The 15587-nt window shown below is 50.9% G+C and overlaps 1 protein-coding gene across 3 annotated transcripts in view; it reads left to right on the top strand.

Moving 5' to 3' along the window:
* The window catches only part of TUBGCP3 (tubulin gamma complex associated protein 3), a 73924-nt gene extending 58882 nt beyond the window's left edge, over positions 1 to 15042 (top strand). For all 3 annotated transcript variants that reach the window (XM_049647240.1, XM_049647239.1, XM_049647241.1), the window contains 5 exons: positions 1424 to 1512; positions 1634 to 1765; positions 5567 to 5707; positions 8199 to 8315; positions 11400 to 15042. In XM_049647240.1, coding sequence (XP_049503197.1) covers positions 1424 to 1512; positions 1634 to 1765; positions 5567 to 5707; positions 8199 to 8315; positions 11400 to 11558 — 638 coding nt within the window. In that variant the 3' untranslated portion in view covers positions 11559 to 15042. The remainder of the gene's footprint in view (positions 1 to 1423; positions 1513 to 1633; positions 1766 to 5566; positions 5708 to 8198; positions 8316 to 11399) is intronic.
* The last annotated feature ends 545 nt before the right edge of the window (positions 15043 to 15587 follow it).

The raw sequence follows: 15587 nt of genomic DNA, 5'->3' as shown, positions 1-15587 counted from the left end.
CGAGGCTGAAAGACAAGCAGACGGCTTTCACTTGGCTCCGTGCAAAGTGGCGTGTTTGGACCTAGCGCAGGTGTGCTGGAGGGAAGACCCGGAGGTTTGGGTGTCACAGTGAGACCTGTTTGCTGTCACGTATGCTGTGTAAAGGAGCATCTGCATGCTGCGGGTGTTCTGAGTACACATCTGTCCAGGGGAGACTGCCTGGCCTTGCGGGGGAGGGAGCACCATCCCTGTCCTTATAGCCCTGGGGCAAAGCCCAGGATGGAGTTGTAATAGAAGCTTGCTTCCCCCGTGACACGGGTGAGTCGTACTTACAACAGCCTTTTATTACACTCTTTTACACTGAAAGTAATTTAGGTAAATGGGCTGGGAGTGGGAGCTGGGACATCTTAGCCCTCTCTGAGAGTTTTATCAGGAGAAGTACATTCTTTATTCGGGGCTCACGTTACCTCTTCTTTACGACACTGTTGACCACAGCCATGGACAGCAGGCTCCCGACGGCAGGGAAGACATCAGGGGGCTTATCGCTCAGGCTCGTCTTCTGAGGGGGCCTGCTGTCTCCGCCAGCCAGCACAGTCCCCATGTGTCCCATACCCCTTAACCTGGAGAAAGGATTGTTTTCTAAAGTATGCATCACCACTGTTTCTCCACATGTCCCTATTTCGCTTCCTCGTTACCGTCTTACAAAGGGACAAGAATGGTTTCTCGAATAACTGTGTGCAGCGATGATTATTTAACCACGCAATTAAAGGCATTTGGGGTGGAAACAAAAATAAATGTGCTTAAACCATTCCTTTGATGGTCTCATTTCCGACTGAACCCTCTATTGTGGTGGCTCTGGTACTCTGGTGGAGTCTTTGAATGAAAAATTGGAAGTGTGAGCAGAGAACGGCTGTTCTGTAGTGACCTAAAAGCCTTTTGATGGCTTTATAATCTTGCAAAGGACAGAAGCAGAGTCTGGGCTCAGGCCCATCTCCTCCCAGTTCACCTGTCTCTCAGGTGATGAGGTCCTATTTGGGCCCTTCAGGAAATGTCACTTTTGTCTCCAGATTACTGGGAGTCCCGAGGTCTCACGCAACAGCAGCACACGTGTTGTAAAGAAGCCATGGCATTGAGCGTGAATTCATACTTGTGAAGCAGTTTGTCTACTGAATTTTCAGATGCAATTATTTTGTTTCATGCTGTTCCTTATCGGGTCCTTATGTCACGTAAAGTAACGTGATGCTGTTGATTAGGTAGCTAAACCCTTGTGTAGCTTGAGTGGCACGGAGGTTGACCATGGAAAGACTGCTCCCTGTTTTAAGGGGCTAAGAGTTAAAGCCAGCGATTGTTTGTTTTTGAAAGTGATTGCAGATGAACGGGTGGGAGCAAGTGTGCTGTTTGAGTGTGTTGTGTGTGTGACACCAGCTCTGCGGCTCTCTTGCAGAGTTCTCCGGGGTGCTGCACCACTGCCACATCCTGGCGTCCGAGATGGTCCATTTCATCCACCAGATGCAGTATTACATCACATTTGAGGTACTTCCTGAGCACCCTTTGGTTTAAATAAGTCATGATGTCTTATGTGGTGAGTTTCGTCAAAGACCCTACACCAGGAAGACACGACCTCCGTCCTGAGTCTCACGTTGTTGTTTCCTAGGTGCTTGAGTGTTCTTGGGATGAGCTTTGGAACAAGGTGCAGCAGGCCCAGGACCTGGACCACATCATCGCCGCACACGAGGTGTTCCTGGACACCATCATCTCCCGCTGTCTGCTGGACGCCGACTCCAGAGTAAGATGGACATGCTCTTTACATGGAGACCAGTAGTGTGGCCTGCGTGTTGGGCTCCTGTCCCAGGGAGATCTTAGAGATCGCCTGATGCCCACATTGGGGTAACTAATCACTTGGAGTTCAAGGTTGACCGTTTCTGGGCAGAGTTACAATAAGAACACGCTCTGAAATGTGTATGAAACTGGTAAAGTGTGTGTTCACACCCACCCGTGGGCTCTCACCCACCCGTGGGCTCTTACCCACCCATGTCCTCTCACCCACCCGTGGGCTCTTGGACTCGGAAGACACAAGTGAACCACGAGCAGTAGGAACTGCCCACATTCAGGAGAGGATGTGAGGATGTACGGAGCACGGGGCTGTGCCTTCACGTGCTCTCTAGGAACGGTGGTGTTTCCTGTGTGCGCTCACGGAGCGAGCCTCTGGCTGTACAAGTCGGAAAACAGTATTTGTCTAGATGAACTCTAAGTGTTGCTTGTGTTCCGCGGCCCTGGCTTGGTTGTTAGCATCGCTTCCCTGTGGGCCCCTGTTCCAAAAGTGGCTGTTCACGTGGCCGAACCTTCTGGAGTCGTGATTTTATTCGGACATCTGGGGAAATCTATTCTGATGTAAGAGTCAAAATGTCAGGCGTGTTTTTGACACTAAATGTGTGACTTTGGGCTCGTGGAGGGCCACGACTGGCTAAGCCGGCAGCTCCCCGAGGGGAGCACGGTGCTTCTGGGGGCTCGCGCTGGGCGCAGCTGTGTTCCCGGGCATGGCTGCTAAAGCAGGTGTTAATGTGCCACACTGTGGTGAACACCGCCCTCGTCTGCGTACCACAGTGCTCACGTGCTCCTGGGTGGGAGTCGATTACCCACGTGCTTGGGTAAGCGGGTTGAAACGATGGCACAGAAGTAACTGAAAGCACTTTGGGTGTGATGAGTGACGTAAGAACTGTGTGCCTGGAGCCTTTTGGCCTTGGTTACTGTTAGTGAACCTCGTCTTTATCGGCTGAGCTCCCGGACACTCGTGGAGTCATCTTGTCTGCTTGGCGGCACGCGTGCTACCTGTCTGTGGATGTGCATCTGTGTGTGCTGTGTGGGCACAGCGCTGTCGTGTCAAGCGGGCGTGACGCTCGTCTCTCTCACATAGGTCTGTGGGGGGTAAATGGTATAATTGATGGAAACCATCCATCGCGTTGGTGCCTGATGCGCGACGGATAGCGACCTGTGTGTAAGTCAGGTCCAGAATGGTTCAGAGCCATTCTGTGTGTGTTACAGAGATCGAGCTCGGGCAGGTGTAATGCGTGAGCTCCTGAGGGTTACACCCACGCTGACCTCAGTCTACGTGGGGAGTGAGGAGCAGTCAGCGGCCGACCGCGTGTGGTTTCAGCCACACAGGACAGTCGCGTACGCAACAGTCACACCTCTTGCCTCCAGAAGATTCCCACTGACGTGAGCAGAATCCAAGCAGAAAATGTTTTACCTGTAACATACTTTCTCGTGGTCGTGGAAAGTTCACATGTGAGTTGGTCCTATGTCTCCTTCAGTGAAGAAGTCAGTACGCTAAAGACTTAATGTCCATTTTTGAAATGGCCCCTTTGCTGATGGTTTTACTTTAAAATGTTGTTTTTAATTTTTTTCTTTTTAAATTTATTTTTGAGAGAGAGAGAGACAGAGCACGAGCAGGGGAGGGGCAGAGAGAGAGGGAGACACAGAATCAGAAGCAGGCTCCAGGCTCTGAACTGTCAGCATGGAGCCCGATGCGGGGCTTGAACCCATGAACCGTGAGATCATGACCTGAGCCAGAGTGGGACGCTTAACTGACTGAGCCACTTAGGCACTCCTAGTTTTACTTTGAATTTAATGATTTAAAATAATCACTAGAGGTCTTGTTTTTTAAGGAACCCAATCTAGAATAGATTCAAGCAATCTGTTACGAAAATTCAGTGTATTTTTGGTGTCTCTCTTAGTCAGAAGTAAGGCTTTCTGATACTGCATCATCCTGCGGGTGTGCACACACATGATCCTCGCCTCTGCATTGCCAAGGAAGGTCCTGAACCCCACCTGACTCTGCTGCTGACTGATGGTGGCCCAGAACACACGGTCGCGGCCGTGCCGTGCGGGCATACTGCTGACAGAGTCCTCCTCGCACCCTGAGTGAAGAAAGAGCATTCCGTCACCTCGTACAGTAGTTAACCACTCCTAAGTAGCGAATACATCTTTCTTAAAAACAAAAGAATTAGCCCACGTCCATCTTTTTTTTGCTTTCTTGTTATTAAGCAAGAGAACAAGCAGCCTTATGGTAAGCCTGGTGTCTGCTGCGGGTCCTGGCGTCCTCACCCTGGGGGCAGCTACAAGGTAGTGAGGTTCATGCCCAGCAGTTAGTGGCCCCGTGCGGGGGCGTGTCTGAGTGGGTGCAGTGAGTCCCGTGGACAGCGCCGGGACGGTGGCCTCACACATGTCCTCACCAACCCAAGCTCCTTCTCCAGCAGCGGTAGGCTGGGCCTATCAGCCTCACTGCTTCCGCCCGCCCGTGAGCTTGGAGCCCCTCTGCTTTCTGGGCTTCTCCTCTGCTTCTCCGTAAAGTCACACCATCTTGTCCCATAACATTCTGCACATCTCTTGTAGGCCTTTAGTACGTGTGTGCGGTTTGGCTGGTCTGTAGGGATGCTGTCGATTTCATTTTGCTCTTTTGTCTGCTTTCTTATCCTAGTAGTTTCTAGATCCACGTAGGTCCCATTTTTATAGGGAAAACCATTTTGTTTCTTCCTTTCCACAGGGTATGTTTGGCTCTTTTGACTTAGGATGTTAGCTGGGTCAACCAGGAGCATGCATGCCACATCCCCGACATGGAAGACACATTTTCTTCTTTCACCCCTGACTGCAATGTCACCAGGAGATCTCCCAGGACCTTTATCAGATTACAGAGGGTCCTTGAGTCCTAGTTTGCTTAGATGCTTTGGATAAATCATGAGTGGCTGTTACGTTTTAACGTGATTTTTTTCCTGTGATTTCAAGATTTTCTTCCTCTCAAATTGTTAATGGGTTTTTTAAAACTCTAAGCTGGCGGAGGATCGAGTAGACGCCCCTCTTCAGTCGTGGGGCGCCGTTGTCCGTCCATGAAAGACTTGTCGTGTTCATTGGGTTTCACATCCCACCCTCCTGTACCCCTGGCATCCCCACCGTTGGCCCAGTTGTCTTTGTGTTTGCTGTTGGACCTTGGATGCATATGTGGCATTTTGCACGGATGTGTCTTTGGCTTCTACCTAAATGATGTTTGCTGAGCTCTGTTTCGGGGCCACACTAGGAGGAAGCCCACCTGAAATCTCGTAGGTACCTGTGGAGGGCGCCGTGCAGTGTGGAGACGCTGGGCCCAAACACTGGTGGCTTCCAGTGTGGGACCGTCCGCGTGTGCCTGCTGTGAGCTGATTTTTAAAAACTGTGCTGAAATCTGTTTCTTCTTTTATTTCATTAAGAACCTCTTTTCTCATGTCTCCCATGTCTGGTCTGGGTGTGTGTGGCTCCAAAGGGTGGAGAAAATGGAATTGCTTTCCTGTTCCTTTCTGCCCTCGCAGTATCTCTGCTCCTGGGGCTGCGCTGTGGCCTGTGATGTGCTCTGAGGGTGTGGGTGACACGGGACCCTGTGCCGCATGGTGCGTGCTCAGTACGCGCGAGTGGACAGGCAGAGCCCTTTGAGGGTGTGAGTTGGTATCTTGTTTTTTCGTGCCTTTTTACTATTCGTCCATGTTCTTTGGAACAACTTCGGAATGAGCATGTTGGGGCTCTAGTCGTTAAAAGAAAAATCTTTGTCTCCTGTCCTCAGGCACTTTTAAATCAACTAAGAGCCGTGTTTGATCAGATCATCGAACTTCAGAACACTCAAGATGCGATATACAGAGCGGCTCTGGAAGAGTTACAGAGACGATTACAGTTTGAGGAGAAAAAGAAACAGAATGAAGTCGAGGTATGGCTGTGACACCGGGGGTTTTACCAGGTTTAAAAATGAGCTTATTGCCACCATAGTCACGAATACGTCAGGTAACTTCCCTGCTGAAATGTTCGACTGACGCCGTGCGCACACCTGCGTGCGGAGTCCTGAGGCGGTGCTGACTGCTCCAGGGGACCGGTCACCATTGCTGTCATCCTGTCTTGAAAATAAATGAAGACAGCACCCGCGGGAATCCCATGAGGGAGGTGCTGACATCTCTGCAAACGGTGCCCAGCTCTGTGTCACCTGTCCCCTGGAGCTGGTGGCTGTGTGTGTCCACGTGGGAACTTAAGTTGTGCACTTGTGGCTGTTTTCAGTGACCTCCCTAAGGTATGTTTGTGTCCTCCGTGACCTTGGATTGTGAAGATTTATTGAGCAAGTTGGGGTGTTTAGGAGACTTCTTGTATCTGATATAATTTGTATAATTTTTTACCTTTTCAAGGTGCTTCTTCTTGAGTGACAAAGTTTTCAGTTGACACAGTTTGATTAGTTTTATTTTTAACTGTTTCCTTAAAATTTGTGTTAGGACCCTATTTAACGTGGAAAACTCACAACCACTTAGAGCACATGCCGTCCCCTCAGGATTTCTGGGAACAGGAAGAGGCCTGCTTCACTACTGTCGCCAAGATGGGGGTGTGTGTGTGACCCCGAAATGCCACCTGGCCCGTGTGCGGGCACGCCCGGGTGCCAGACCGACCAAAGACTCCACCCTGGCCGTGCTCGCTGGTGGCGTCCTTCTGGGTGGCTTGACTTCTCCAGGGCAGGTCTCCTTGTCTGTGAAAGGGGAGTGACGCTAAGTAAGACCCCGTGGTGACCTGTCGGCGTGTGTCATGCACGCCAGTGACTTAGCGTTTAGGAAGCATTCAGTAAAAGCCAGTTACTGTTGTGATTTGTAAAGCTGCCCACAGCCCCGCAGAATCTGCCCTTCTCGAGAATTACTAAACTATATAAAATCTGCAAAAATCAGTCCTTGGGATTTTCACATTCTTGTAGTAGCGGGGTGGCCAGTTGTGTGGGAGTTGAACGTTCTCTCTCCAGACTGTAAGCCATCAGCACCGGAGTGGAACGCATCTACATAATGAGTCAGGACTATTCGGTGTGTTTCGTTCAGATGTGCTTGGGGATAACCATAGGACAGCTGAAAGCTCGAACTGTCTCGGAGAAATTATTTAAATCCAGTGGGCAAAATAACTGCAGAAGCAGTCACTTGGACCTAGGGTCATTGTGGTGTTCAAGAGACTGTGCACGAAGACGGGGGCCCGGCCTCCTGAGTGTTCCCGCAGATGGAGTTGTGTTGGAGCAGCCGTCCGTGGCTGCCCGCATAGGCTGGTGGCAGCATTGTGATGGTGTCGGCCTGGCGGCCCACAGACCCCACGCTGTGTGCCCCCTGGCCCTTGGCAAACAAGGTCTGCGAACTGCTGCGTCACAGAGATCGTAAAGGGCCCCTAAGTGGAATATGTTGTATTCGTGGATTGGAGAACCGACTCAGTTCCATCCCGGTTCTGATCCCAGCAGTTCTGGGATTTTTGTGGGCCTTCATACTTTTTTTTCTTTCGGTAAGAAATGATAAACCAACTCTACAGTTGATGTGGAAATATGTAGGGCATGGTGTGCAGAGAAGAGACGTTGAGTAACCTGAGCACTCGGGACTTAGCCGTGAAAACACGGCAGGGAGCAGGACGTCATTGGCGCCACCACGGGCAGTTGTGAGCAGAGAGACATCCAGAAACGGCCCTAAGCCTCCTGGGACCGTCAGTTCCCGACTGAGGACAGTGGGCAATGGGTCGTCAGTAGGTGGAGTCAGGCAGCTGTAGCTTGGCCCTGCCTCACACCCACAGGCAGCACGGTGGGCTGAGTCTGAACAGGAAGGGTGACGTGCTAAAGCTTCCAGAGGACACAGAACAGCTGTAGGAGAAACCAGTGTTTCATCGTTGTCTTACCAGGATGCGTTCCCACTGATAAACTGAGTTCCTACACTACTTCTGTGCAGGCCGGCTGCAAAGCCCTTTAGTTAGACTCACCGCCCATAGAGAACAGTCTCTTAGAACCAGAAGTAGGTCTATTTCCAGTGCAGAAAGAGCCGGCATGCTTAGGAGAAGTAGCGAGAGGCGTTCCCACCACCGTCAAGGGCTCATGGGCTCCCACTTTGGGCCAGTCGGCCCCCCTTTGTGCGTGCTGTGCCGAGAAAGCGCGCAGTGATGGACCGGTGCATTGCTCGGCGCGAGAGGCTGCTTGGCTTGACGAATTATCGGAAGTGTCATGTGCTACGTACGCACTGTAATACCGTAGTCACTAAGAGTGAGGGCGTTCTCTGTGCCCATGTGTGCTGATGGAAAATGTCTGTGCTCAGCGGCAGCACAAGGACGCGGGAAGCACGCCTCTCCCCGCCCTCCCCTTCTAGCCCCGTCCTCCCTGGCGGCTTCTTGCACCCATATTTTAATTTCATCTGGTCCTTCCCATTCTTTAGGGCCGGTGGGGAGTGACGGCAGCAGAGGAGGAGGAGGAGAACAGGAGGATTCAAGAGTTTCGAGAATCTATCCCGAAAATGTGCTCGCAGCTGCGGATACTGGCCCATTTCTACCAGGTGCTGGCAGGGCCCGGACCACACTGGTGTGTTCCTACAGTAGACTGTTGCCATCAGAATAGTTAGAACACAGTCCTTTCGGTCCACCCTCCACCCAGGGTGGTGCCCAGTCTTGGCTGTGACCTTCCCAGGGACCCTGGGCTCACCCCCGATGTTGGCCTGGGAGGGTTCCGGTGGTGTCGGTGGTGGGCGGGGGCTCTGGGAGGGCCGGGGTGAGGCCGGAGGGCGCCGTGGGCGTGCGGGGGGCTGTGGAGGAGCCGGGCGCACAGGGCAGCGGGCGCTGAACTCGGCACACAGCCCCGGGAGGCTGAGAGAGACGCCGAGGCCCAGAGTGCATGGGCTCTGCCTTTTATGCCTGTGGTGGTTTTGCCTTCTGGTTCCATCTGTTCTCAGTGTGATTTTAGTGATGGAGATACAGGTGAAAAGATTTTGTGAAGAATTTTTACATTTGGTTGCCGGTAACTAATAAGGAAGACAAATCGAGCATTGACGTTAAAACCTTTGAAAATTACATATTTGTGTGCTAATGTCTCCACGTGGTTCAGGATTTCACACGAAGGTGCCACCTGTTCATGGCATCTAGTTTCTTCCCGTGTCCTCACACTTCTGATGGCGGTCTTCCGTGTGACATGGGCGGGGAAAGACTTTGTCCCTTTCCCAAGTGTCTTCCTCTGACGTTAGTGACTGTTGCGTGTTTGTTGAAAATATGTCCTAACGATGATGGGGTTGTGTTCAGTGCAAAAGTATCTTCACCGGATACTGTTTTCATAATGAAATACCTACTTTACCTCCGTGTGCAGAAATAGCATGTATGCACATTTCTTAAAAATGGACATCTAGGGGCGCCTGGGTGGCTCAGTCGGTTAAACGGCTGACTTCAGCTCAGGTCATGATCTCGCGGTCCGTGAGTTTGAGCCCCGCGTCGGGCTCTGTGCTGACAGCTCAGAGCCTGGAGCCTGTTTCTGTGTCTCCCTCTCTCTGACCCTCCCCCATTCATGCTCTGTCTCTCTCTGTCTCAAAAATAAATAAACGTTAAAAAAAAATTTTTTTTTTTTAAAAATGGACATCTACGGGCACCTGGGGGGCTCAGTCTGTTGAGTGTCCGAATATTGATTTTGGCCCGGGTCACGATCTCACGGTTTATGGGTTCAAGCCCCACGTCAGGCTCTGCACTGCCAGCATGGTGCCTGCTTGGGATTCTCTCTCTCCCTTTCTCTCTGTCCCTCCCCTGCTTGTACTCACTCTCTCTCTGAAAATGAATGAATAAACTTAAAAAAAAATGGATACCTAATGGTCAGCTCCGTATTATTTTTTTTAATTCAAAATTTTTTTTTTAATTTTGGAGAGAGAGCACAAGCAGGGGAGAGGGAGAGAGAGAGAGAGAAAGAGAGAGAGAGAGAGAGAGAGAGAGAGAGAATCTCAAGCAGGCTCCACACTCAGCACAGAGCCCAACATGGGGCTCTATCCCACCACCCTGGAATCATGACCTGAGCTGAGATCAAGAGTCGGACAGTGAACTGACTGAGCCTGCAGGTGCACTGCTACTATTAAGAGAGTTGTGTATCTGCTGCAGAGAAATCTTGAAAACGTCTGTCCCTATGCTTGTTTCTCAAAGAGATAGGGGTGATTACATATTTCCTGAGAGAGTTAATACATTTTTGAGAAGGAATCTTAATCTGTATAATCCCAGTTTTACTGAAATTACAGTCTTAATCTTCTTTCTAAATCATGGCCATTGGGATTTCTTTTCCCTTAACAGAAAAGTCCTCCTCTGTTCTCTGAATTATGGAAACAGCAGGGCATCAACAGCCACCATCATGTTCTGCTTTTGAGCCATGACTGGAGTCCCCAGCCTGAGCACAGACCTGTCCTTCACATGTCCCTGTAGTGACCTTCACACGTTTGTTTTGTTGCCCAGCAAGGAGCCACTGTTTATATTTTTGTGATAGAATTGCTTAGAGACTGTCTCTGAAACCCTCTGTTTCCCAGAATGACACGGGTGTCCACAGCGCCCTGCTGTGCACCAGCTCAGGTGTGTGTCCCTTGGTGTCACATGCCCAAGTCCCCAGGAGCAAGGACAGGGACTGAGGTGCTGTTGGGGTTTGGGAGGACTGTGGCATGTGGTGTTTCAGCGAGGACTTCTCTGCACATGAGACCTCCTGCGGGTCTGCAGGCGTGGGGACAAACCTCACCTGCTTGACGGACACACGCCTGTTGGCTGTGACTCAGGAACCCGATGGTGGGGTTTGTGCTCCTAAGTGACTCCGCCCTGCAGAGAAGCAGCTGGGTTTTGCCGTCTGAAGGTTTGAGGACAGTCATGTCCCCTCACGTTTACAAAGCCCCTCGATAAGGAGGTGACGCTCCACACTCTGCCTGTGAATCTTCAGGAAGGAGATTCGGCCTGGGAGCCAATGGTCGTGCCTTAGAGGCAGGTCCTTCCTCATGTTTGCCTTCTGCTTTCCTGTGAGGGCTTTATGATTCAGGCCTCTTCATAACTCAAGGGAAAGATGAAAATGTAACTCTGGGTTTTGTATTTAAAATAAAAAGTGGCTCCTGGGGGACTCAGTCGGTTAAGTGTCCGCCTTCGGCTCAGGTCATGATCTCACAGTTCTTGAGTTTGAGCCCCACGTCGGGCTCTGTGCTGATAGCTTGGAGCCTGGAGCCTGCTTCGGATTCCGTGTCTCCCTCTCCCTCTGCCCCTCCCCTGCTCATGCTCTGTCTCTCTCTCTTTCTGTCTCTGTCTCAGAAATAAGTAAACATCAAAAAGAAGGGTACATTTCTAAGAGCGTAAGGTTAAACATAATAAAAAGAATAGGCTGTTTGAACATCAGAAGCTTCACTGCTTTGCATATTCTTACAGAACTTAGGGCAGAAAGGGAAACGTGTTGGTTCTTTTAAATAAAATCGATTGATAGCGCATTTGTATCTGTGCCCACGGGCATCTCCTCCCCACACCCTGCCCTCCTTTGGGATGCCTGCCGCAGTGGGGGTTTATGTAGGACCGTGGGTGTGGACAGAAACCCCAGCCCACTGAGCCACAGGGGCGAGCCCCTGCTGACGTTCCTGTTCCTTTCCTGTCCCCAGGGTGTGGTGCAGCAGTTCCTGGTGCTGCTGACGACCAGCTCCGACGAGAGCCTGCGCTTCCTGAGCTTCAGGCTGGACTTCAACGAGCACTACGAGGCCCGAGAGCCAAGGCTGCGGGTGTCCCTGGGCTCCCGCGGGCGACGTGGCTCCCACGCGTGAGCCCTCCCGTATCCCCCGGCGCCGCCTGCGCCGGGGACTGCAGGTCGAGGTGAACACGCGTGCGAACCCGTGAGGCCGCCGGCGTGCTGCCCACGAGCCCCTGAAGCTCCTGGGGGCACGGCATCTGTCACATCCAAATCTTGTCGTCACACACGGAGTGGATGTATTTGTAACGTCACCGAGTTACATAGGCCCGTTTGCACTACTCGTTTGTTTTTTAACGACTTCGTATTTACGAGATACCATACTTCGTTGAGGCTTCTTAAGCTCTCCATGATATAATTTATATTTGTCACTTTTTGAGAAATCCCTGTTGCTTTTAGAGAAAATTAGAGCAAATGGATGTTCATCACTTAAGATGGTAATTTTGTTCTTGCTATTTTTTTAACCTCCTCCTTAGAGGCAATTGTTGTTATATGATCAAGTTCAATTGAAACAGAATGTCCCTGCTAAGAAAATATACAGAGCATTTTATTTTGGTCTGTAGTGTGTAAAATGTCAACTTCTGTAAGAACCTTTACACGTTTATCCTTCTTTCAAAGTTTACATTTTTATATTTAATTTACTCTTTCAGATAACTACTCTAAAATAGTGTAGGACGTCCCGGTGATCTGAACAGCCACCCTCAAGCCCAGATTTCCTCAGCCGTCGGGACGATGTAAATAGAGACTAGAGAGTGAACGAACTATTTTATTTTCAAATTCTGATGAGCATTTTAAAGAAACTGACATGAATACGGAAGGCTTCCTTTTCCCTTGCCTATTTTTTCATTGTAAATATTTATATACTGACCAGGTGTGGGGAACTGTTTTTTGTAAAAACGTCATCAAGTCACATAAATCCGCCTTTATTATGTTGCATAAGTGAAACTTAGAAAATTAAAAGCGGTCTTTCAGCTGTATCGGTTCCTCCCTGATTGGAGCAGCTGTGAGGAGAGCTGGTCCCTCGCCAGGTGGCAGGGCACACGTGGGGATGAGGGTGACACCTAGGACGCAGCCCGTGTGCCCTTCGGTGCGGAGGGGGGCGGCCACCTCTCAGGGCTGGCACTGCCCTCATAGCTCGCTCTGCTGTCCCACCCAGTTCCCCAGGGCGCTTGGGGGGTCCCCGCTCTGCAGAGTGCATCTGAACGTTGTAGGAGAGCAGCGTAGTTTAGGTTAAAAGTTTGTAAAATTGGAGTTTGGAGCAGGGTTTTGTCCCGGAACACTTCCCAGGAGCGAGGGAGTGCCGTGTCCAGAGTGGTCCTCCCATGAGGACTTCCATAAGCCGAGTCGGAGGAGAGCAAAGTAGCAGTCCGCTGTGACGTGTATGGAGGAGTGTCTGCGTGCGCCCCCCTGCCCCCCCGCCCCAAAGCGACCTTTTAGGCTTTTCTCGGGGTGCATCTTGCTGGAAGAGGCACAGGATCGAGAGAACGCCCGGGTGCCAGCAGGCGCAGTGCAGAACTCCGGCTGGCTGCTGAGCAGAGCGATGGGAGCGCAGTCCCCCGAGGGTGCTGGGCTGCAAAGCCAGCCCTGAATGCTCTGGAAGATCCTCTCCAGACAGGCACTGATGTGGGGCTTTTGTGAAAGCCAAGTGGCGTGATGGGGGCTTTTGAAAAGCAGAGGTTACCTGTATCTCCCAGAGAAATTTCCCTAAGATTGTTGACCTCGGAACCTGTTTTTATTTTATTTAAAGCATTTCTCCTCTAATCTTCCGTAGGAGCCACTCTGGAAAATGCTAATCCAGATTTGGGAACTAAAACTCCGTTTGAGCTTAGGAGGAAGTGACGAGTGGGTTATGGAGGTGCTTTCTGAGGGGCCTCCCCCGGGGTGGGGGCGGTCCCTGGACAGAACCGTGGAGGTGGCAACCACAGGGGGGCTGGCGGTCCAGGTTGTTTCAGACCCCACTGGGGATGTCCTGTTACCCGGCAGACCTGTCACAGAGCTGGTCTCCTCAGTGATGAGTCGGGGCTCCCCACAGGGTGGTTGAGGTGGGAGAGCCCGCTGGAGCGGTGAGTCGTCCCTGGAGGCAGGTACCCAGCGTGGCTCTGGGAGGGCCACTGCTGCTTCACCCGGAGAACGGTAGTGGTGCTGACCTTTCAGGCCTGTCGTGTAGATCGGACAGAACTGTGTGCGTCCAGTCAGGCTCTGGGCACATTCTTGATGAACGGAGCTCCTGTGTCTGGTGTGCTGACGCCTTTCGCCCCGGGCAGCTCCGGGGAGCCCAGCCCAGCTTTCCTGTCACTGGGGACGCCTCTTACCGCCCAGCTCAGGTCAGGTGCCAGGCTGCAGGCACGGCTTGTCTCCGCTCAGGACTTGCCTCTCTTGAGTCCTGTTGGGTTATAGCAGGTTTGACAAGCTGGGGCAGGGGGCACCTTTCCTTCATGCGTACACATTTGTACCAAGGGAACTCTCCCAGCCCTATGGAGAACGTGTCCTGGCTTTACGGGACACCATGGGACAGCCAACGTGAAAATCTGACTCGGAAAAAAGCACTTGTATCAAATAGGCACAGTCATACTCAGAGTGAGTCACGAGGCACAAAGTCTACGTGAAGGGACGAGTGTTCCCAAAAACCAGCACCCGAGGTCTGAGGACAAGGAGCTGGCGGGCTAGTGGCCTCCCCGTGAGCACGGCTCCTCAGTGCTGGGAACGTTGGTGTGGACGCTGTGGCCGCAAGCAGGGAGGACAGGCCTCCCACCGGGCTTCCCGGCAGACCTGTGTAGAGCTGAGCATGGCCGTCTGGGCCTCAGTGGGCGAGAGGGACTCACCACCCTGCTCGTGCGCATGTAAGTGGATGAGGGGTGCCGAACAGCACGGAGGAACTTACGCTTCAGGAACGGCAATATTTGCAGATGTATGGAGGTGTAATCAAGGGAGGGCAGCGCCTACGTAAAAGGCGGAGGTGCTCCCTTGTGTGTTGGTGACTTGGGTGGAGTCGCTTGGGTCTGTTAGACTCTGACTTGGTGGAGAGAAGATGCCGGATGCTCTGGCTGTGTCAGAAGATTGTGGTCCTGAAGTCGTGATTATTCCTCCCAAGGACCCTGCTCGGTTTCAGCAGTGTCATCACCGGACACGTCTTGGTGGGTGTGTCATAAACAGCCTTTTTTCCTAGTCTACTGTGGTTCTGAATTCCAGGTTCCTTTTTCTTTCTAGGAAATCACGTGTTTTCATTTAGGCTGTCAAGTTTGTTGGCATTAATGATTAAGTAGATGCCTTTATGGTAATTGAAATACTCACGTTTGAGTTCTAGCTCCTTAGTTCCCGGTATTACGTATTCGTGCTTTCTTTTTTCTTTCTGGTCACCTTCCCAGTGTGATCATGGCTCTGTCTTTCAGGAATTATCTCTTGATATTATCATTTGACTATGCATAGATGCCATTTTTTGCTTTGTTTTTAAATTACTATTCTGTATTTAGTATGTTCCTCTTCCTCTTTTGTTTTTTTTTTTCCTGAATTGAAAACATATGGAATTTCTTTTTCTCATTGTGTTTGTGACTGAATCATTCTCGCTTTGCATTACATCACAGGCTTTCATGGAGTGCATTTTCTGTTTCATTAGTTCCTAACCAGGCTGTGATTGTCTTATTCTGACTGTGGATATAGTTACAGTTCAAAATTTCTGGGAAGTTTGCTTTTTTCTCAGTTGTTAGTTTCTGAAAAGGAAGAATAATAGATACACAGATTTGTCAAACCATGTTATCAAAAAACGTAATGCTACTATGTAAAAGTGGTAGGACACAAGAACAGAAAGAGACACCCACAGACGAGAACTTGTGGGTCTTTAGAGTGTGTGAAGGGTTACTTCGGGTACGTGGAATGGTTTGGGGCAAACCACTGGGAAAAAATTTTAAGCTGAGAGCTTTTAACTCCCATCACACAAGGAAACACATTCACCTGTTGACCATTTACCTTGTTTCCAGCATTTGTTGTAAGTAAAGCTGCTGTGAACAGCTGTGGCGGAGTCTGTGGATAAAGGCCTTCACGTCCTTCACGTCCTTCACGTCCTTCACGTCCTTCACGTCCTTCACGTCCTTCACGTCCTTCACGTCCT

Source organism: Panthera uncia, assembly GCF_023721935.1.
Source record: "Panthera uncia isolate 11264 chromosome A1 unlocalized genomic scaffold, Puncia_PCG_1.0 HiC_scaffold_16, whole genome shotgun sequence".
In the NCBI taxonomy this organism is placed as follows: domain Eukaryota; kingdom Metazoa; phylum Chordata; class Mammalia; order Carnivora; family Felidae; genus Panthera; species Panthera uncia.
The sequence above is the reverse complement of the archived record's forward strand: the minus strand, read 5'-3'. Positions and strand labels throughout refer to the sequence as shown.